Below are 20,746 nucleotides of genomic sequence, written 5' to 3' on the forward strand. Positions count from 1 at the left end.
AAAATTCAGCCATTATCTACTCACCCATACGCCGATGAAGGCTCAGGTGAAGTTTTAGAGTCCTCACAACACTTGCGGAGATCCCAGGGGAGAGGAGGTAGCAACAAAACTCCACCTAATGGAGGCTTACGGCGCCCCATATTCAAATGTCCAAAAACACATAACTGAAACCACAAAATATCTCCATACTGCTCGTCCGTAGTGATCCAAGTGTCCTGAAGCCCCGACATAAAAAGTTGTTTCACTGGGAGTATGTATTTGCACCCAGACGAGAATAGTCACACTGCAGGTATTCGGCTATTTACACCCCTCCCTATGATGTGTTACTATGGATCCCACTGCGTTAAGTGATGGGCTACAGTAGTATTCATCACGCTGACGCTTCAAGGACGAGAGCCGTTAGGATTAGGGCAGTGGTAAGTGGTAAATTTACGAGAGAAAAAAATCACAAATGTACTGCCAGAAAATCAAGTGACATAGTCAGTGTTGGGTAAGGGTTACTTTAAAAGTAATCAAAGTACGTTACTGCGTTACTTTTAAAAAAGTAACCAGTTACTTTACTGCGTTACTCCCTGAGTAAAGTAACTCAACTTGTAACTTGGAAAAACGTCATTTGAACTCTTTTTTTAGCCTCATTGTAGCCTGTAGCTCTAAATCCCTCTCTGTGCACTGCGTTCACGTGTGTGTGCTCGTTTGTGTTTTTGGACGTTTGAATCGGGGGTGCCGTAAGCCTCCATTAGGTGGAGTTTTGTTGCTACCTCCTCTCCCCTTAGATCTCTGCAAGTGTTGTGAGGACTCTAAAACTTCACCTGAGCCTTCATCGGCGTATGGGTGAGTAGATAATGGCTGAATTTTCATTTTTGGGTGCACTATTCCTTTAACTATCTGCCTTTCAATGTGCTACCTCAACTACTAATGTACAGTTTTAGCCCACTAACTATCCCACTATTGGCAATGGTACTACTGTCCTTTCAATAAAGCAATCGTACTGTCAAATTCATAAAAACTCTGTCTGAATACATTGCTCTTCTTAAAGTTACAATGTGTAATTTACGTGGTTGTTTATTAGCAAATATCAACTATTGCTTTCATAAAACCACCGTTTATTACTGAACAGTACAGGTTACTGTTGGCCGTAACTACACCAAAACAACCAACAAACAAGAACTTAGCTGTAACTCCAACTGTGCACTCCTGCTCTCTCCTCCAGCTCGCTCATACACACACCAGCACGCGCACTCACACAGCTCTCAACCCCGTCACACTCGCACCCCGCCCCCCTACCTATACTCATTCAATCCCAAACATGCCATTAACTCACAGAACATTGACATTATAACAGAACATTTACTGCAGGGTCGCTACAATATCGTAACATGGTTTAGATAAATATTCTCCTCATCGCTAGATAGGCCTACTCCTGAAAAACTCGAAAAACTCGTGGATGGATCTCTGTCTGCGCAAGACTTTCTGTCCTACGAGGCCACCGTCACTTACCCGACGGGATTTGTGAGCGAGTGAACGCCAGTGAGCCCTGCAATCAATTTGACCTCTGATGTCACTGTTACTCACCATTTTTACACACTGAGGCTTTAATGGGTTCAGTTATTTAATCTGCAATTTCCTATGACCTGTATCCCACACACCATGTGAAACTGTACATGGGTAACTGTGCACTCAGTGGGTATGGACTAGTAAATAAATAATATAATCACTAAGAAGCTGAACTACCAGCAAGCTACTGCAAAATGTAGGTGAACTGCTGGTTTAGTTTCATGTAGTTTACTGCTCCATAACACTACTGATCTGTGCCAAGGTCCAGAGGCTCGGAGTAAACGAGCAGCAGATAATACTCATAGAAGACGAGTTATTCCGTCACCGCCCTACCTACTGCTGCATGAGATCCAGGCAGAAGAATGAGCGCCCGTCACGTCACACAGCAGCAGTGACAGCTGTGTGGAGTTGTGCAATCAGTTGATCTCACTAAAGATTTAAACTTTTACAGTACTTCAGGGACTAAACTTGTTTTCTCTTTCGCGGAGCATTATGGAGTTGTTTGTCACGCTGATTTTAGCGGGGCTTATTGTCGCTTTGCTGTGGCTGTTAAGCCTGAGGAGCCGTAAACACGTCAGTTTACCTCCGGGACCGTCCGCCCTGCCTATCATAGGGAACCTGCTGCAGCTGGACAAAAGGGCTCCTTTCAAAACTATGCGACAGGTGAGAAAGGTCCTCTGTTCCCCAGCTCAATATTCTTTAAAATATCTTTTAAAGGGTTTATTATTCGCAGCAATGTTTTTTTCCCTAAAGTTGAAATGTTCAGTGAATGTTTCCCTGGGTCAGTATGTTGAAATCACCTAGCCGCAGCTTATCGCCGACTTATGTTACTTGAATCCAATGCACTGACATTTTTTCTTGACTCTAGACATTGATATCCCTACAGTGGCTGATCAGAAACACCCACATCCCTTCACTCTTTTGTAATTTGAACTGCAAAGACAGCCCTAACCAAGTGGCATCTAACGATGTGGGTTGCAGTTGGCATCCAGCTGAAATTGTTCCTGGAGCCAAATTATCTGCAGAGGTATCTTCCTCTCCCAAACAAATGAAGCAGGTGGTTAAAACCAGTAAAACCAGTGAATAAAGCAATTTCACTAAAATCAGCTTTTTCTCCAAGGCTGCCCAGCACCTGCTAATGTGTGTTTACTTTTTCCCCTGATAACTTGAGATCCAGTTATTTGGGAGTTTGTTTTTTGTTTTGTTTTTTACCAGGAGTCGAATCGTCTGCAGAGGTCTCTTCCTCTCTGAAACAAACGGACCTGGTGATTAAAACTAGTAAAAACCACTGCATGAATCAGTTTATCTATCTATCTTGAGCCAGTGTTTGCTTTGTCTGTTCTGGGCTACTGTAGAAACAAGGCGGTGCATCATGGCAGACTCCATTTCTAAGGACCTGCACCCTATGTAGATACAAACAGCTCATTCGAAGATGACAAAAACACTTCAGGTCTTATCTCTAGGTGATTATACACAAAAGAAAACACACATATTCCATTTCTGCCATTATATCCCTCTAAATCCTCCATGCTGGATCTTTAAATTACATAAGGAATGTAGCTTTGTTGTCAGTTGTGTTGTATGTGTAAAGCCAACCTTACTTGTTAGCAGAAATAGAGATATTCCGCGCTTCAAGTCTGCTTTTGCTTATCTATATTTTTTCTAACCAAGTCTCAGTTATATATGTTTGTGTACTTGTGTATATAGCTGAATAATCATACCTGTGTATTATTATGTTTTGTTAGGGTATCTGTTTTCTTCTCTGCAGTGCACAGTGTATATTGATTTGCTCCTTGCATGTACAAGAATCAAAAGCATGTTTGCTCTGTTTAACCCCAAGCTCAGCGAAAGCTATGGCCCTGTGATGACTATGTACATGGGCCGTCAGCGTATCGTAGTGCTGGTAGGGTATGATGCTGTGAAGGAGGCATTGGTGGACCAGGCAGATGACTTCATTGGCAGAGGACCTATTCCTTTCTTGATGAGAGCTACCAGGGGCTATGGTAAGATGGGAATTTTGTGATGATATGTGTGACAGATCAACATAATGTACTGTGCCCTTAAAGAGACAGTTCAACCCAAAATCAAAAATACACATTTTCCTCTTGACTGTAATGCTACTTATCAATCTAGATTGTTTTGGTGTGAGTTGCCAAGTGTTGGGGATTTTGTCAGCCTTCTCTCTAATATACTAGAACTTGATGGCACTCAGCTTGTGGTGATCTGAGTATAAAAAAAGATATACTTGAAAAACTCCACAGCAATGTCGCTTTCCAGAAATCATGACCAGAATACTCAGACCTTGTTGTGAGCAGTTTCATTTAGGAACTATTTTCTTTCTACAAAAATACACCCACCAAACCTCATCACTGCGCAGAAGGGAGCGTGCATCTTACCACTGAACAAGCTAACGTTACAGCTCAGCCAAGGAGGACGCCATTGATGTTTACATCTTGAGCTTCCTTCCACACAGTGATACGGTTGGCAGGTGTAGTTTGGTAGAAAGAAAGTAGTTCCTACATGAAACTGTTCACAACAAGGTCTGTGGATTATCTTGAGTAACCATGATTTCTGGAAAGAGACACTGCTGTTGAGGTTTTCCAAATGTATTTTTTGTGGCGTTTTGAGCACCGCAAGCTGAGTGCCATCTAGTTCCATTATATTAGAGAGAAGGCAGACATCTCTATAGATGAAATCTCCAACACTTGGCAACTCATACCAGAACAATGCAGACTGATAATTAGCCCCACAGGTAAGAGGGAAAACATGTATTTGTGATTTTGCGGTGAACAGAACCTTTAATACCAGGCTGCAAATTATTGTGTCACTGTTCTTTTCTGGCTGAAAGTTTTAAGTCTGTGTTCTCTTGCACCTCTAACCATATCAAACAGTGATGTTATAATCTGTATAATAATGCAGACAGTGGCTTTATTAGTGTCATCTTCCCAAATGTTCCTGTGAAATTATTTGAGGATTGTTTTCTGCACATTTTGGAAAAAAATGTGTCCATTTGTTTTTATTCTATTTTTTTACTGTCAGGTCTCAGTCTTACTGTTTGTTATTTAACTCTCGCTCTAATTGCGCCTCAGAAGCTGTAATTTTATTGTTTCTTTTGTATGTGGAGGCCAGATTGATTATGAGGTTCTCTTAACTACCAAGGTTTGGCGATCAGTAACGGAGAGCGGTGGCGGCAGTTGAGACGTTTCACCCTGACAACGCTGAGAGACTTTGGCATGGGGCGCAAGGGGATGGAAGAGTGGATCCAAGAGGAGAGCAAACATCTGGTGGCACGCGTAAATAATACCAAAGGTATGTATGTGCCTGCCATGTATGTTTGCATATTTCTCATCAGATATATCCAGGATTGTATGGAAAAGGGTGACCCTTGTGCATTGGTGCTCAACTTTGAAGACTGAGTAGACAAAAACCTTGGAGTGGGACAGAATAATCCAAGTGGTGCTGGCCTTCTTGACAGCGTTCTTTCCTTTATCCCCAGCCACACCTTTTGATCCCACCTTCTTCCTGAGCTGCACCGTGTCCAACGTGATCTGCTGCTTGGTGTTTGGTCAACGCTTCAGCTATGACGACGACCACTTCCTCTCCCTTCTGCAGATAATCGCAGACATACTGAAATTTGGCAGCAGTCCCTGGGGTCAGGTAAGATGGTTAGGAAGATCACTGCTCAGCAGGACCCTTAATACCGACCTTACACCAAATGACTTGAAGCATTTTTCCTCAGATGGTGGTAAAGTGGTCATAAAACTCAGTCTGAGCTGTCTTAAGTCAGTCTTTATCTCATCTTGATGTTCCGACAAAATCAGACATGTTTAATATCATAAGCTCCTGCGTTCAGGCAGATTCTTACTCATCTCCTTCGACTGGAAGGCGCTTTGGTTCAACTCCTGTTGTTTTTAAATGCGCTATATAAGTTAAAGTGAGCTGACTTGACTTAAGATTTTTGTCTTGTCTTGGGCAAATGTTGAAGTTCAATGAAGCAAGCATTGTCCACAAACAATAGCTGCTGCTCTCCAGCACCAAATGGGAAGCAGCCAGCAGGGGAGATAGTGAACATGGAGGGGAGGTAAGAACATGAACAAGTCACAGCTCTCTTGTACTGTGGAAAAGGAGGAGAAACTTGTGGACTCGTGGAGTGTACTTGATCCACCAAGCAGCACTTATTTTAGAGGGAAATCTTAATTTTTGAAACGGGTGGTCTCTCATTCCCACAGCATCCTCCCACAAAATTAGCACAGCGAACCAATGGAGGCATTTAGCAAGTCAAGGCAACAAAATCCAAAATGTAAAGTTTGTACACAGATACAGTTTATCTGTATAGATTATATCGATTCCCAGTTGACAAGAATACTGTTGACATATGACGTCTTTTAAAGTGTGTTTGTATTGATGGTTAGGTTTATTTCCACACTGTGCCAAGTATGAATGTAGCTATCAAGGCTCTGTCGTCTGTCCTGTGAAGAATGATCTGTGGTTTATATGTAGAGACGGATGGTGCATTTCTTTTTGAGCAGCACCTAAAATACCAAAGGTCGCAGGTCCTTTAACTCACCTAACAACTGGTTATTATTCACAAGTCCTTTCCACTCCTCATCACAGCTGTATAATATCTTCCCTCGCTTGATGGAATGGCTGCCAGGTCGACAGCACGTGATGTTTGCCAAAATTGAGAAGCTGAGAGATTTTATTTTGAAGAAGATCCAGGAACACCAGGACACGCTGGACCCCAGCTCACCCAGAGATTACATTGACTGCTTCCTCACGAGACTCAGTCAGGTATGACAGAACTCAGTTTATTAACCAGAATAAGCCTCTGTGAGTTGAAAATCATGTTTCTTATATTTACTGTGGACATGTTGAGCATGCTTACTCACTACATTTGCTTATTCACTGATGCAAATTCACATACACCTGTAGACCACTAGGTGCACAGATGCACTCCTTCCAGTGCACCTTGACTTGTTATCCTGCAGGTCGATTGTGTCGTCATATCAGTAAAATGTCTGTTTCATTTCTTTAGGAGAAGCATATTCCCACAACTGAGTTCCACCATGACAACTTGGCGTCAACAGTGTTGAACCTGTACCTGGCAGGAACTGAAACCACCAGCTCAACTATCAGATTTGGACTGAGTGTGCTGATCAAATACCCCAAAATACAGGGTAGGTCTAAGAAACCCTGTACACTAATGACCTCTACAGCCATTAGATGTCTTTTAAACACATGGCTATTTGACAAGTTTGTTGTAGGTTCACAGATATATTTTTTTAAGACTCAGGGCACTACAGCTCTTTACCGTGTACCTTGTCAGTGGTTGTGGTTGCCCCACTGTTATATTTATTGTACATTAAATTCTAGGAATTCAGAAGATGAATTATGTTACTGCTAGCTCTTCTCCCAGTGAGGTGGTCTGTCGTGGTGGGGAGTGAGGTGCGGAACACGCTGTGATTCGAGGCTTTGGCTAACATTAGCTACATAAACTTGAACTTGAAGCCACAATCATTTTCTAAAGCCTGAGAACGAACCAAGAGGAGGTGCAGAAGTCTAGTTTTTTTCTCAGCTCACTTAAACTACATTATGATCAAAGTTTGTTGTGGGATTTTTGCCCAATGACACCAAAATAGGACTGCCTACCCCAGCTTTAATTAATCAACTAATTGTTTCAGCACAAGTTAAATAGCTGTGTTTTCCTCATTCTTAAGAGAATATGCAGCAGGAGATTGACAGAGTGATTGGACAGGAGCGTTGTCCTTATATGGAGGACAGGAAGTCCCTACCCTTCACAGATGCAGTCCTCCATGAAATTCAGCGTCTAATAGATATTGTTCCCATGAACGTTCCTCACTATGCACTCCAGGACATCACTTTCAGGGGATACACTATTCCGAAGGTATTCTGGTTTCATCACATTAAGTGGTATTGATGTTAAATATTACCTGATCATTTAAAACTGATACTATGTCTTGTCTCAACAGGATACATTAATTATTCCCTTGTTGCACTCTGTGCTGAAAGAGGAAAAACAGTGGGAGACCCCATGGTCCTTCAACCCACAGCACTTTCTGGACCAGAATGGCAACTTCAAGAAAAATCCTGCATTCCTGCCTTTCTCTGCAGGTAAATTAATAAGTACATGTACAAATGTGGCTGAACATTAGTACAGCTTGCTAAGCAGATTTTATTTTTTGTCATCCTTTTTTTCTCAGCTGTTATTTTCTTTTTAAGATGCCAATTATAAAGCCAGTCCCCCCAATGATTTTCCATTTATCTCACGTTTATATTCTCACTCTCGCTGGTTTGTATGTGGTTGTCTCTCAGGAAAGAGATCTTGTGTCGGTGAGTCCCTTGCTCGCATGGAGATTTTCCTCTTCATAGTGTCACTTCTGCAGCGTTTCACCTTGTCCTGTCCTGGAGGACCTGACAGTGTGGATCTCAGCCCAGAGTACAGCAGCTTCGCCAATGTGCCTCGCAGGTACAAGATCATCGCCACGCCCCGATGGTAATGATTTACAGCAGTTGTTTTTGGGTACGATCAAGGGTTAAAGGTTTGACCAAATGTTAAAAAAGTTATACCAAAGATTATAAAAAGGCTGTCTTGCTTTGATTGTATTTCCCCGTTTTTTTTTCCGAGTTTTTTTTTTATGATCCAGAAATACAAAGTGATCACACAATTTATCTTCTGTAAATTGTAAATAATATTCTAAAATGATCCCAAAGAGCAGATAAAGTCCCTTATTGTTATGTTTTGCTTCCTCACTTGACTATATCTTTTACTCTGTGGGCTTTTTAAGGGGTTAAGAGAAAACAACATTAATCATATGATGATCACATAAAAAGAATTGTATATGAATAGATTTAATGATAAAAAGAAATACTTGAATGTTTTGCCCAAGTTCAATCAGTCATCTTGTGACCAACTGTAGATTTTCGACAGTGAGCTAAAGCCATTATATTGCTCTCTTCAAAGCCAGACTCCATTAAGAAATCAGTGATCTCACGTCACTAAACACTGGAGCTGCTGGTCTACTGCTGCCTTGATCAGTTAGTTTGCTTTTGTGTTTGGATTCACCAAAGTCACACAATAACACTAACTAACTGAGACAGCAGCATACAAGTAGCTACCATGTTCAGCGAGCCAAAAGTAATGTTTTTGTCAGCGGAGTCTGGTGGCTTTGATTAGAGCATAGATGGGTAACAGAAGACATTAACGGCTTCCCTATCTGAAGAAGCTGTTTGACAGAAAGGTAAAGCTGTGAAACTACTCTCAATATAGCCTACACTTAAAATGGTGTAAATTTTTTCATGTGGGATTATTTTAGGTGCCTTTAACATGCTTTGCTGCTGCCCCTGTCCAGAGTAGCACATTTCTTAGCCTCCATGTCGACGCTCCTGCTGCTTAAACTTGGAGCGTATCACATGCTTCTACTGTATGTAATACACTGACTATGGACAGGCATACAACCCCACTTAAAAAGATCCAAACTATCCCTGTGAGACCTGCTGGTTTACAGGCTGTAACACAGTGATGTTTAGCATGGAGATACATCTGTAATTTGATGAGTTCAAGGTCAGGTGATCAGTCAGAGCTGTGTGTCTGACTGTCAGTGGGTTGATGAGTGTCCCAGTGTATCACTGTCTTGTGTCTAAGCAACAGAGTAAACATCCATGTCAGACTTTAGGGATCGTTGTTTAAGACTGAGCCTGCAATATGTTAAGAGCTCATCATATTACTTACGGTCAGCTGTTATGGCAGGCTTTATTGAACTTTGATAAGACCCAGGAAGTTACACACAGACTCTACAGCATTATATGTGCTATTCTATTATATACTCATCTCTTTTTTTTGGTTTTGTAATACAACATTTACAACATGTCTACTTTACCTTACCTTTACCTTTACTTTACCAGCTAAACAATGCATTTATTCATTCTATATTTTTTCAATAAAAATCTATCCAGAAATAAAACATTTAAATTGTATCTTATTAAATGCTATAATCCTTACATGTATTTCATATTTTGAATGTGTGGTATGAACCCGCACAGGGATCAGATAACATGAAACCTGTAGTACTTTTGTCCAAGTAATGATGGCACACTGGTGACTTTAAAGACCTATTTAATAATTTCATGTGTAATGTGAAAGTGAAGTACCCATATCTTCAGACCTGATGCCTGCTCTGTTCTTTCATAATAGTACTGTCAGTGTGTTGCCTAACCTGCAACTGTAAATGCCCTATCGTGTAAAGAATATGAAGAGATAAAATCAACAAAATGACAAGTGAAAGTGATCATACAATTAAAATACACTTCTTCACTGTCACACAAAAAAATATGTGTCCTCAAACTGGACTGTATTCAAATGATTGCACAAAGTATCGCACTTGTCCATCTCTCTCTGCTCAGCCACAAACTTGTTACTTTGTTAAATGTTGGGCAGGTGATATTTATGCTTGACCTGTTTCTTAACATCCGGTGCTGGTGAGATGTTGCTGTTTGGTAGCTGAGGCAGGTACTGAGCCTAGAGAGAGGAAAGAGAAAGAGAAAAAAGTTTGAGATAGTATGAAGATGTCTAGCTGTGAATGTAGTAAGAGGAACCGTAGTTTACTTTAGGTGACTGCTAAAAGTAGATAATTTTAAAAAAACTTAATATGTATGGCTACATGTTTACTGTACATGTAGCTTGTTAAAAAGCAGCACTTGTGTGTCTTACAAATGTTAGCTGTGTTTTGAACGTACAAAGCGAATGAATGCAGAAACAAAATAGTAGCTTATTCAAGCATACAGAGGAAAATCTTGTATCCTGAAAACATTTTGGGTGGAGTGTGCTTCCTAAGCTACATCCACATTAATATGTTTTCATATGAATATGCATACAATTTCTACATTTACGCCTAGCATACACACTACTCCGGAGTTGTGGAACACCGAACATGAAAACCTTAAAAAAACGCTGTTGACCCCATGTTAGTATGAAAACTCTGGGGTTGCCTTTTAGGGTACAGTCACACGTGAGCAAAATTAACATTGGCTTCCATTCCATACTCCCACTCATTATGAGCAAAAGGGCGAATAAAAAATTCACTTTTAGTGGCAAAGCAAATTTGGATCTCTGGATTGTAAGAAAATGGAAAGTGCACCAGTAACATCCTGCAGTATTTATTAGCATGCTTTAGCAAACATTAGCTAGCAAGCTAGCTTTCCAAGTGCATCACATCAGGCACTGTCCACATTATTGCCTCGACAGGTAATGGTCACTCAGCTGCATTCGCTGAGACGTTTTGTCTCTCAATTAGGTCTTATCACTCATGACATGTCAATTGAAAACATTATAGCTAGGTCTATCTTGTGTGAATTTATCCTTCTTGTGTGGGTAATGTTACTCCTTTCCTATTGCCTTGGCCTCCTCTGACGATTAATAATGTTCGACCAGTGCCACTCTCACATAATGCCATATTTGCCATTTTCTGCTGACTTGACCACTTTATACTCGTGTGACTTTCAGTAACAGTTCCACTTTATCTTCTATCCAAACCAAGGAATCTTTGGTCTTCCTTTTCACCATCTCTGTAGTATTTTCTGTAACTAAGAAACCAAGCACAGAGTAGACAATCTGCTTCCTGTTTACACCAGCAAGTGCATGCACAGTGTACGTGAATGGTCATGTGATATGCGTTTTCTGGTGTGTTAGTATGGACAGAAGTAAGCTCTAAAATGGTGCTACAGCGCTCATGTGTACGGTGATGGTTTTCATTTTACAACGTCGTTATAAAAAGCATCTGTTAGGCCTTAGTGAAGTGTAAGTGAGCAGGTCTGGCTCTCTGCTTTATCCCCAGTGACCATGCAAGTAAGTGTATGTAAAGTGACCAACTTAAGGACGTGTGGCTGTCGCAGGGTGTACAGTTTGGGGTTATGGGCGGATATCTCGCCACCAGTGTGTCATACTCACCCCTGGCTGTCGGCGTCGGGAGCCTTTGTCATGTCGTCTTCCGGGGCGCTCACCCTCACGGCCCCAGTTGGCTCCTCCTTCTTCCTGGAAGTAAGGCAACTCCAGCAGCTCCTCACAGGACAGCCGGAGAGAGGGGTCCATCACCAGGCATGACTGCTCACACAAAGTGAACATAAATCTTTGTCATTTCAAAACAGTGGCTTTGCCTTGAGCTTCTCAGTGCTGTCTGGTGGACAAACTACAGTATGTAACGACAACGCTGTTTGTAAATGACCTCAAATATATAGCCTAGTATCTTTAGCTTTTCTGCACAGCAATTTCTTGTTACCTATCAGCCAACATTATACAGTACACTAATACAGATGTATCGGCCAATAATATTGCGCATGCAGGTCTGTCAGTCAGGCTTCATCACATATAAACATAAAATACCTTCATAACCTGGAGGGCATGCAGAGACACGCCATGGAAGCGCTTTTCCAAAGGCTCCTAAGAGTACAAATAAAAAGAACGTTAACGTCAACCACACTTCATTGCCTCTCCATAAAGATATGCATTCTTAGTGGTAACAGGAGTCATACCGTCGTGTCAGGTTCAGGAATACTGACTCCACTGAAGAAAACGTTGGAGCGGAAGATCTGCTGGTGACGAGGGATCAGGTCACCTGAGGTCAGAAATGAGACAATCAGAATCTCCATACAGAACCAAAATATGAACCAGTGTGTGTGTGGAGGGGTGGACATTTTGGTAAATAAAATGTCTAACTACAAAAACAAACATGTTTAAATTTCAAACACCCATGGGTGTCAGGTTTTGGCATTATCTCCTTTAAAAAAAGGACAAGGCCTGCTTTCTATACAGGTTGAAGAAACCCACAAAAGCAAAGTCCATAGTAAGACAGTTTCATAATTGATAATTATGCAAGTGAGTTTGTGGAAGTGCATCCATAGGTTGTTTAGTTCTGTTAAGCATATGGCCCCTTATCAGTGTACCGAGAGTTTTTCGGATGAGGTAGAGCTGGTCAACGTCAGACTTCCCAGGCCAGAGCGGATTCCCATGAAGCAGCTCAGCGAAGACGCATCCCAGAGCCCACATGTCCACAGGAGGCCCGTACTGAGTATCCCCGACCAGCAGCTCAGGAGCGCGGTACCAGCGGGTCGCTACGTAGTCTGTGTAGTCATCCTCTGGTCCAGCTGAGTGTACAGACACACAGGCAGATGGCGATAACGTGTACGGACACACGTACACTTAGATGCTGAATAATGAACACTAAATAACACGTACATTGTAGAAGAAGGGATTACAAGGCCTGCTGAATGACTACATGTTAATGTATGGTAACCTAACACCGAAACCTAAAGCAGGCAGGGTAAACAGAGACACACTACACACAGGAGCACTAACTGGCTGAAGAGTCCTCCTGTGCAATGCATTCATTGGAACATTGAAAGTGAGGAGGCCATCAGCAGCAGCTGATTCAGGTTCCATGTTGAATAAGTCATTAGAGGTAGATTAACACTAAATGCACATAAATGCACTCGCTCTCTTGATGACCTACTCAGAATGCGGGCAAAACCGAAGTCGCAGAGCTTGATGACTCCGGTTTTGGTGAGGAGGATGTTTTCTGGCTTCACATCACGGTGTATGCACTGCAACATAAACACTCAGCATCAGGGATATGGCAACTCGATACATGGTGTCATAGTGACAGAAAGAGAAGATTATATTAGGATGACAGATGAGGAATGGATGTGGAGAAACAATAGCATGAGTTCAGAAACCTATAAACATTTTAATATTGAAACTGGATACTGAATACTGAGACTTCAATAAGTCTTACTGGGGGAACTGCAGCCTAAGCAAAGTCAGAGTCTGCTCATTATGGATTGGAATTATGCTCAGTTTTAGTTAGAGAAGTTAGAGCAGTTGTTCATGAGTTTTGTAGTTTGAGAAAGATCAAATTTCTCAATCAACCCTGCTCATTATCTAAACAGCTGCCTACAGGTGCCTGCTGGACAACCTCAGTCAATTCTAACAAGTTTTCCAGACAAATATTTTGCACTGAAAACTGAGCTAGTGAAATATAAGATAGTTTTGCCATATTCTGTTTACAATTGTGACAGGAAGATGTTATGAGCAGCCACAGTCAGCGAATTACCTACTTTAACTTATTATACTTTTTTCATTTTTTTTATTTTGTGCGAACAAAATAAAAAATATCACCTTTTGGGACTTTAGGGGCTCTGTATTTACCTTATATAATGATTAATAATAAAATACAGTATATGTAATGAAATGATACAGCTATGTCATTAGATTAAAATGTAGAGATAAAGTTAAGCAGAATATTGAAGCAACAAAACAATAAATAACATGTCTGGTAAAAGTAAAATAGTCAACAGGTTAACAGTGGGAAAAAAACATGTTAAGGATATTTTCAGATTTTTTTCAAGTCTATCTTAAAACAACCAGATTCCGTATGTACCTGTTATTTGTTGCTGTAGTCATTTGTCCTTTTTCAATACACTGTAAAATCTAGGAACAAAATTCACAGTCTTCATTCTGTAAAACATTTATTCTTAAAGGGACAGTTCACCCACAAAGCAAAAATACATATTTTTTCTCTTACCTGCAGTGCTATGTATCTGTCTAGATTGTTTTGGGTCTGTGGATTACCTTGAGAAACCGTGTCATTATTGCTGTTGGACTTTTCAAAGGGTTTTTTTTTTGGCACTTTGAGCACCACAAGCCGAGTGCCATCTATTTCGGTCATATTAGAGAGAAGGCAGACATCTCTGTGCAACTCTATGCACTCAGGAAATCACACCAAAACAATCTAGACTCATAAACAGCAAAACAAGTGAGAGGAAAAATACGTGTTTGTGAATTAGGGGGTGAACTGTCCCTTTAATTCAGGAGTTTACAGTATATGAGGCTGGGGATTTGTCCTGCATCTTTTATAGTGTTGTCACACATGAAATGGATCACTGAATGGCCAGTACAGCAAGGAGGAAATTATTACTGAGACCAGTAAATTCAATGTACTGTACATACGGAATATGTGGCCGAGTATTGCTCTAAGGACCAGAAAAACCCAAATACTATTCTTTATGACAAAAAAAAAAAAAAGGAGAAGAAATTAACAATGTGGGAGAAACTAAAAGAATAATTCATGGAAATAACAGGAAAAGCTTTAAATGAAATACCAGATTAAAAACATACTGACATTGTGCTTGTGGCAAAAGTTGACAGCCTGCAGCGTCTGCCACACTATACTTTTCAGCTGAGCCTCGGGTACCCTACAGAGACAAAGGAATATCGATTGATGTAAGAGGAACAAAACAAAGCCTATTGACTCCTCATGTTTTCCTTGTTTATTATTTAAAAAAAAAAAAAGAAGTGGTGCTTTACACAGCCCTACTGTCACCCGGGTAACCTTAGGCCTGTGTCTAACAGCAACAGCGCCTTTGTTTTCAGGAGCAGCTAGAGTTTCTGCTGCACAGCCTTGTGGGAAAAGGAAAAATGGTCAGACAGCAACTAGTCACTGTGGCGTGTGCTCGCTGTGTGACCTCACATGACAAATGTACACCTTATCTTGTGACATTAGGTTGCATGAGGAGTCCTAAAAGCACGAAGCCAAAAGGAGAACCCTTTCCCCTAAATACTGAAGTAATATTTTGTTTTAGACTCGGCCCTTCCTCCCTCACTCCGCTGCCAGCACTATGTCTTTGAAATCTTTTGGCAACAGTCTTGACTCCCTCTTTGTAATTCACCCTGTTCCTTTCTGCTGCCCTTCTCTTGTAAGCAGTTATTCAGATATCTCTTTCAAAAGAGAGGCACACTTTTGCAGTGACGGCAGAAATATTTAGATGCTTTCCTGAAAGGAATACTTTCATGAAGAAATCTTTGTTTTTCCTGCATCCACAGTGAACAGATAATCCAAAACAGAGGAACACTCTTCATCAATTGAAGTGAAAGAGGAACACATTTAACAACAGCAAAACTATATCAAAACATCCGTTAATATATTCTTACACAACTTGTGCAGTATAATCTGAGTCTCAGGTATCCAGTTGAATGTTCATTACTTCCCAAACACATGTAGTTTTGCTAAAACCTGAAGATTTAAAGCACGTAAGTACAAACAGTGTCATGCATGTGTGTTCAGGCACGCTCAGGGTGCACTACTCGGAGGTGGATGTGTTTTTATAATGTAATGTTTTAGTGAAAATGCAAGTGTTTTGGAAGTATTGAGCATAAAACTGTCTAAGTGAGGCCTGTATTACACTGCACAAGTTGTGTAAGAGATTGAATTGACAGATGTTTTGATATGTTTTACTGTTATTAAATGCAGACCCCTAGTACTTAACGAATGTTTTTTTGGATTATCTGTTCACTGTGGAGAGATGCATGGAAAAAGTTTTCTCCATGAATTCACCATAACACTGGTGAATAATTAATATTTAAATAGTCTTTTTACGGGTGAAGTATTCTTTTAAGTAAGCATAACAATACTACATTGTAAAAATAGGCTACTCAAATACAACTAAAAGTTCCACATCCATGTTGTACTTTAACAATTAAGTAACAGACAAGCCCCTGTCAGTGTTAGCATGTGGGCAGAATTTTAACGTAGCTGGTTGACTAACAGGTAATTTCAACTCATTTATACACATGTGGGTGGTTACACTTAAAAAAAAAAGCATCATATTTTATAAACTGACTTTAGGTTTTGTATGTAAAATCTTAATCTGCAAAAAGACTAGTACCTGTAACTGCCAAATAAAGGCAGTGGAGTAAAAAATACAATTTCTCTGTCTAAGATGTAGTGAAGTATAAAGTGGCATAAAAGGGAAGTACTCAAAGTACAAGTGCCTCAATATTGTGCTCAAGTACAGTACTTGAATAAAAGTACCTTTACCACTGCACTTTGGTCATGGATTCTAAGAGAGGTGCCAACAAAAAAAGATAACAAATACACTTCTAATGCTTAAAGTGACTGAGTATCTTTAACTTCAGTATCTTCCATAACTCACTGGTCTAATTCAGAACAACTCAGAGACATGGCCTTACTGTGTTTCCCCTGACCTACCCTCGGGGGTGTTTGTCCAGCTCATTGAGGACTGTCTGCTCGCAGAACTCAAACACCAAGTGGAGCCGTCTTTTCCTCCTGAAGACCTCTAGAAGGTTGACCAGATTCACGTGTTTCAGCTGCTGCAGGACCAACAGAGAACATGGACACAGTGTCAGCACTGTGCAGCAAAAATGTTTAATTAAACCTACAGAGCATCTCAGCTGTGCCCCAACTCTGCCTTTAAGAGCAGACTTAAAACCCTGTTATCTTCTGCTGCATCCTAACATTGTGTTTATGGCTTTATTTTACCCCCAACATGTTCACACTTTGTTTCTAAACATGTAAATGTTTGTAAAGCATTTTCAACTAACTTAAACTAACTGTGTATATAATAATAATAATAATAATAAAAAGTATAGGCTGCCTGTGCATGACAGATTCCCAACAAAGTAACAAAAGATCATATACCTTAATGAGTGCATGTGCACCTGGGTGCGTGCACGTGTCTACTCTGCCTGTGGTGTTAGATGTGCCCCAACTTGATACTATAGAGTGATACTAATCTCTTCTCACCTTCAGCATACGTATTTCTCGCAATGCAATCTTCTTAATGACAGGGTCATCTTCAGATTCCACAAACTTCTTGATGGCTACTATCTGGCCAGTGTCTCTGTGTCTGCACTTGAACACCACGCCATAGGAACCCTCGCCAATTTTGGCCAACTTTTCATATTTCTCCATTGGGCAGTTTGTAGATGTCACCTGTCAAAAGACACAAACTCAGCACTTAACTAAACTGTAACATGCAGGGATCATGCAGACCTTATAAACTACAGTGCCACAACCAGCATGAGACACACACTCACCTGTCCAGAATCTAAGAGGGTCTTCATCGACGAGTCAGCAGCGAGTCTGCGGGTGATTTAACTCCACCAAAAGTCAGCAAAGCTACATGTGTGCGTGCGCAGCCTCTCTGGACCTAATTTCATAACGTCAGAGTGAAATATTTCACCAGTAAGGATTCCACAGGTCTCTCTCACTCCCTCTGTGTCTCTGTCTCTTTGCTGTCTCCGCGTCCGGTGCGTCGTCGCTGCCTTGGTAACGCTCTCAGGTTATTATTCCCTCTCAGCACAGTCTAACTCAGTATACTGTACGTCTTCATTTTTAATACAAATGTTCAGGCTGAAACCATGTCTGCTACATTCATAGACACGGACACTATAACGTTTGACTTCCCTCTCAAACACGGCGCAGGTAAGAGCAGTAGCTCACTGCCAACAGGATAGCAATTCACAATGCTGCCTACGTCAGTTAATATACGCACGTGGATACACTTTCGTTGTAACCATGGAAACGGGTGGCCCGTGAGGTGAGGTGGACGCACGTTTACAGGAAAAAGCCCAAGGCGTAGTATTTCTAATCAGTTAGCTAAAAGATAGACTAAAAACTTAATCACAATGTTAAATGTAACTTTTGAATATGAGTTGGCGTCAGGCTTTGCTATTTAACAAACGAAAAACCCCACTGAGGTTCGCTAACTATGCAGGACAATAACCTTAATGAAATTTGATCGTCTAAAAAATATGGTAATTTGCTTATTTCGCCCGTTAATATGTCAGTTTCGAACAATAACTAAGCTCAGCATGTAAAGACAGAGGAGAGTAGGAGAGTAGGAGAGTAGGCATAACAGTGGCACAGTATTCATAGCTTTTCAGTCATATCATTTTTGTGCCTACAAATAGCCTTTAGACCTACGTTTATTTATTCTTTGACCATAATTATACTGCAGGAGTTGTGTGAGAGTTTGTAAAGGGATGTTTTGATATAGTTTTACTGTTATTAAATGTGTTCTCCGTTTACTTAAATTGATAGAGTGTTTGCCCTTTTTGGATTCTCTGTTCACTGTGGATGCATGTGAGAAAAACTCACAAATTCAGTGTAACACAAGGTGAGTAGTTGATATAAAAGTTCCTTTAATGTTTTACATCCAGAATATATGATCGATTTATGAAATATAATCTATTTCAATATACCCAACAGCATATAAAGTACTTAGAAGGAGCTCAAATTTGACCAGCTACAACAAAATGCTTCTTTTCTCATAATACATGTGCAATAATAACGTAATATATGATAATATAACATTGACAGCAGCCATTCAGCTGCATAAAACTTGCTTTTACTTTTGATACTTTTAAGTAGCCTACATTTGCCTGATGATCTTTTACCTGAGTAAGATTTTGAATGCAGGACTTGAATTTTTTAGTGTGCCTCTCTGTCCCTCCTCCGCATTCCCCCATTTTCTATCAGTTCACCAGATGCCCTGGGATTTTCCCTCCTTTCCCTTTCTCCAGATTGCCCCACCCACCTACTCACCTGTTCCCACTAAGCTGCCTGCTCTACAGTTGCCTGACCTTCTCCGCCCACCCTTAACAGCCCATTTAACTGGCCCATTTGCTTTCAAGCCTCTGATCCCTGCAACCTGTAATCCTGTCACCTTGAGCCTGTACCTGTCCGCCTGACCTTCTGCCTGCCTGTAAGTCTATATACATCCTTATATACCTTCACTTTGGCAATAAATCACTTAATTGATCTTGTCTGCTCTCTTTGTCTGTTTGTGCCCAATCCTGCATTTGAGTCAAAATACGTGTTTTATTACTTTTACTTAAGTAACAGATCCCAGTGCTTATAATGCACTGACATAAGAATATGCCTCATAGTTAGGAGAAGACGATATACTTTATTAATCACAGAGGGCAAATTTGCGTTTTTCCATTCTGTTGTAATATACACACAAGAAATACACACACATGCACAAACAGGACCTATACATGCATTCAATGGAGAGGTATCAGATTGAGGGGGCTGCCCTTGGACAGGCACCCCGAACAGTTGGAGGTTCAGTACCTTGCTCAGGGGCACCTCGGCAGTGCCCAGCAGGCAAGCTGGCACCTCTCCAGTTGCCGGTCCACACTTCATGCTGGTCCGTATGGGGACTTGAAATGGCGACCATTAATATAGCTGTTATCCAAAATAAAGTTCCAGAGCAAGCCTGGTTGCAGCAGTCACAAAGAAGCTACAGCGTCATGTCACTCTGCCACAGATACGAAATGTATGCAGGACCAACTCTGATGTGGTTGCATGATTAATAGACTGTTCTATTCTCTCTGTTGACTGTGAATTTTTTTCTCCCTCAGTGTCCTCCCTCGGCTCGTCTGGCTTAGAGACTTTTGGGTTTGCCACAGCTCCATGGGATCCTCTGCAGAATCACACACAGAATCATTTAGGACTTCAGGGTGAATTATGGGAAAGCAGACCATGTTGCACTCATGTGCTCAGAGACACACAGACACCCTGAGGTGCTGGCATGGAGGCCTTGTGGTGAAGGGTATGAAATACCCCATGGCAGACTGGTAAGACGGTTGGATGAATGGGGGTCAGTAAGTCACGTAGGTTGTTGTGTTCAGAGACAGTATGTTGGAAGAGAAAATAGGTCAGAGCATTTACTTTGGATTTTTAATCAGGCTTTCTTTGCATGATAAGAATGCTTGTGTTGCTGGGGCAAAATTTAGCACAGTATGTTTTTGGCACTTCCTCTGTTCAGCTTTCATATTCTTTTTGTCTGATAGTGCTCAGAAGCTCTTAACTTTATCACAGGATGCACCTCTGGTTAAAAGAGTGAAAGAGGAAATGCTCATTATCTTTGATTTTGAAATACATGACTGCGATGTTAACCAAAGCTATGGGTGTTTGGAAGAAGTCACTGCTGTTATTTTGTCTTTGACAAAATGTTACAGGAGGGAGATCTGAAACTTTATCTGTTATGACCTTTCTCTTCCTCAGTTGCACTACTGATTTTACGGTTGTGTACATTTTACATTGTAGTGTGGATCAGAAAAAAAGGCAAATGTTTAAACTTAAGGCTTAAAGACAGCGATGTCAACCACAAAGTTGTTTATTGTTTCACATACATGCCTACAGCAAATACACTTACATCACCAACCTTGCCTCCCACCCACCCCAGTTAAAACAGTATAAGAACAATTACCTGTTTCACCAAATTATATAGGCCTCTACCCAGAATAAACTCTTTAGTTGCTTTTAAAAACTTTCTTTACTTGTTTCTTGAGTTATACAGTTTGAGAAACTATTCC

The 20,746-nt window shown here is 40.8% G+C and overlaps 2 protein-coding genes across 3 annotated transcripts; one reads left to right on the forward strand and one right to left on the reverse strand.

Moving 5' to 3' along the window:
- Nucleotides 1-1,904: 1,904 nt before the first annotated feature.
- LOC126383053 (cytochrome P450 2F3-like) lies at nucleotides 1,905-9,482 on the forward strand. The gene is made up of 9 exons (XM_050033432.1): nucleotides 1,905-2,217; nucleotides 3,395-3,557; nucleotides 4,714-4,863; nucleotides 5,051-5,211; nucleotides 6,169-6,345; nucleotides 6,590-6,731; nucleotides 7,272-7,459; nucleotides 7,545-7,686; nucleotides 7,888-9,482. The coding sequence occupies exons 1-9, from the start codon at nucleotides 2,047-2,049 to the stop codon at nucleotides 8,070-8,072; spliced, it is 1,479 nt and encodes a 492-aa protein (XP_049889389.1). The 5' UTR covers nucleotides 1,905-2,046; the 3' UTR covers nucleotides 8,073-9,482.
- A 397-nt stretch (nucleotides 9,483-9,879) lies between these two features.
- Nucleotides 9,880-17,958, reverse strand: LOC126383070 (cyclin-dependent kinase-like 1). 2 transcript variants are annotated; one of them, XM_050033467.1, is made up of 10 exons: nucleotides 17,459-17,958; nucleotides 17,166-17,354; nucleotides 16,611-16,729; nucleotides 14,745-14,817; nucleotides 13,077-13,167; nucleotides 12,511-12,711; nucleotides 12,100-12,182; nucleotides 11,951-12,007; nucleotides 11,519-11,671; nucleotides 9,880-10,090 (listed from the first exon to the last, which is right to left on the reverse strand). In XM_050033467.1, exons 1-10 carry the CDS (start codon nucleotides 17,483-17,485, stop codon nucleotides 9,995-9,997), a joined length of 1,089 nt encoding a protein of 362 aa, XP_049889424.1. In that variant the 5' UTR covers nucleotides 17,486-17,958; the 3' UTR covers nucleotides 9,880-9,994. The 2 variants fall into 2 exon arrangements, with proteins under 2 accessions (XP_049889424.1, XP_049889414.1); XM_050033457.1 differs by having other exon boundaries at nucleotides 16,611-16,732; nucleotides 17,459-17,953.
- Nucleotides 17,959-20,746: the final 2,788 nt, after the last annotated feature.

Source organism: Epinephelus moara, chromosome 2 (genome assembly GCF_006386435.1).
Source record: "Epinephelus moara isolate mb chromosome 2, YSFRI_EMoa_1.0, whole genome shotgun sequence".
In the NCBI taxonomy this organism is placed as follows: domain Eukaryota; kingdom Metazoa; phylum Chordata; class Actinopteri; order Perciformes; family Serranidae; genus Epinephelus; species Epinephelus moara.

Excerpts from the sequence above, each read along its gene's own strand:
- LOC126383053 (XM_050033432.1), top strand. The coding sequence starts at position 2,047 with ATGGAGTTGTTTGTCACGCTGATTTTAGCGGGGCTTATTGTCGCTTTG. Across the intron at positions 3,558-4,713 it reads GAGAGCTACCAGGGGCTATG|GTTTGGCGATCAGTAACGGA; the intron begins GTAAGATGGGAA and ends TTAACTACCAAG. Across the intron at positions 5,212-6,168 it reads GCAGCAGTCCCTGGGGTCAG|CTGTATAATATCTTCCCTCG; the intron begins GTAAGATGGTTA and ends TCCTCATCACAG.
- LOC126383070 (XM_050033457.1), bottom strand. The coding sequence starts at position 17,485 with ATGAAGACCCTCTTAGATTCTGGACAG. Across the intron at positions 16,733-17,165 it reads GAGAAATACGTATGCTGAAG|CAGCTGAAACACGTGAATCT; the intron begins GTGAGAAGAGAT and ends TTGGTCCTGCAG. Across the intron at positions 12,712-13,076 it reads CGGTTTTGCCCGCATTCTGA|CTGGACCAGAGGATGACTAC; the intron begins GTAGGTCATCAA and ends CTGTACACTCAG.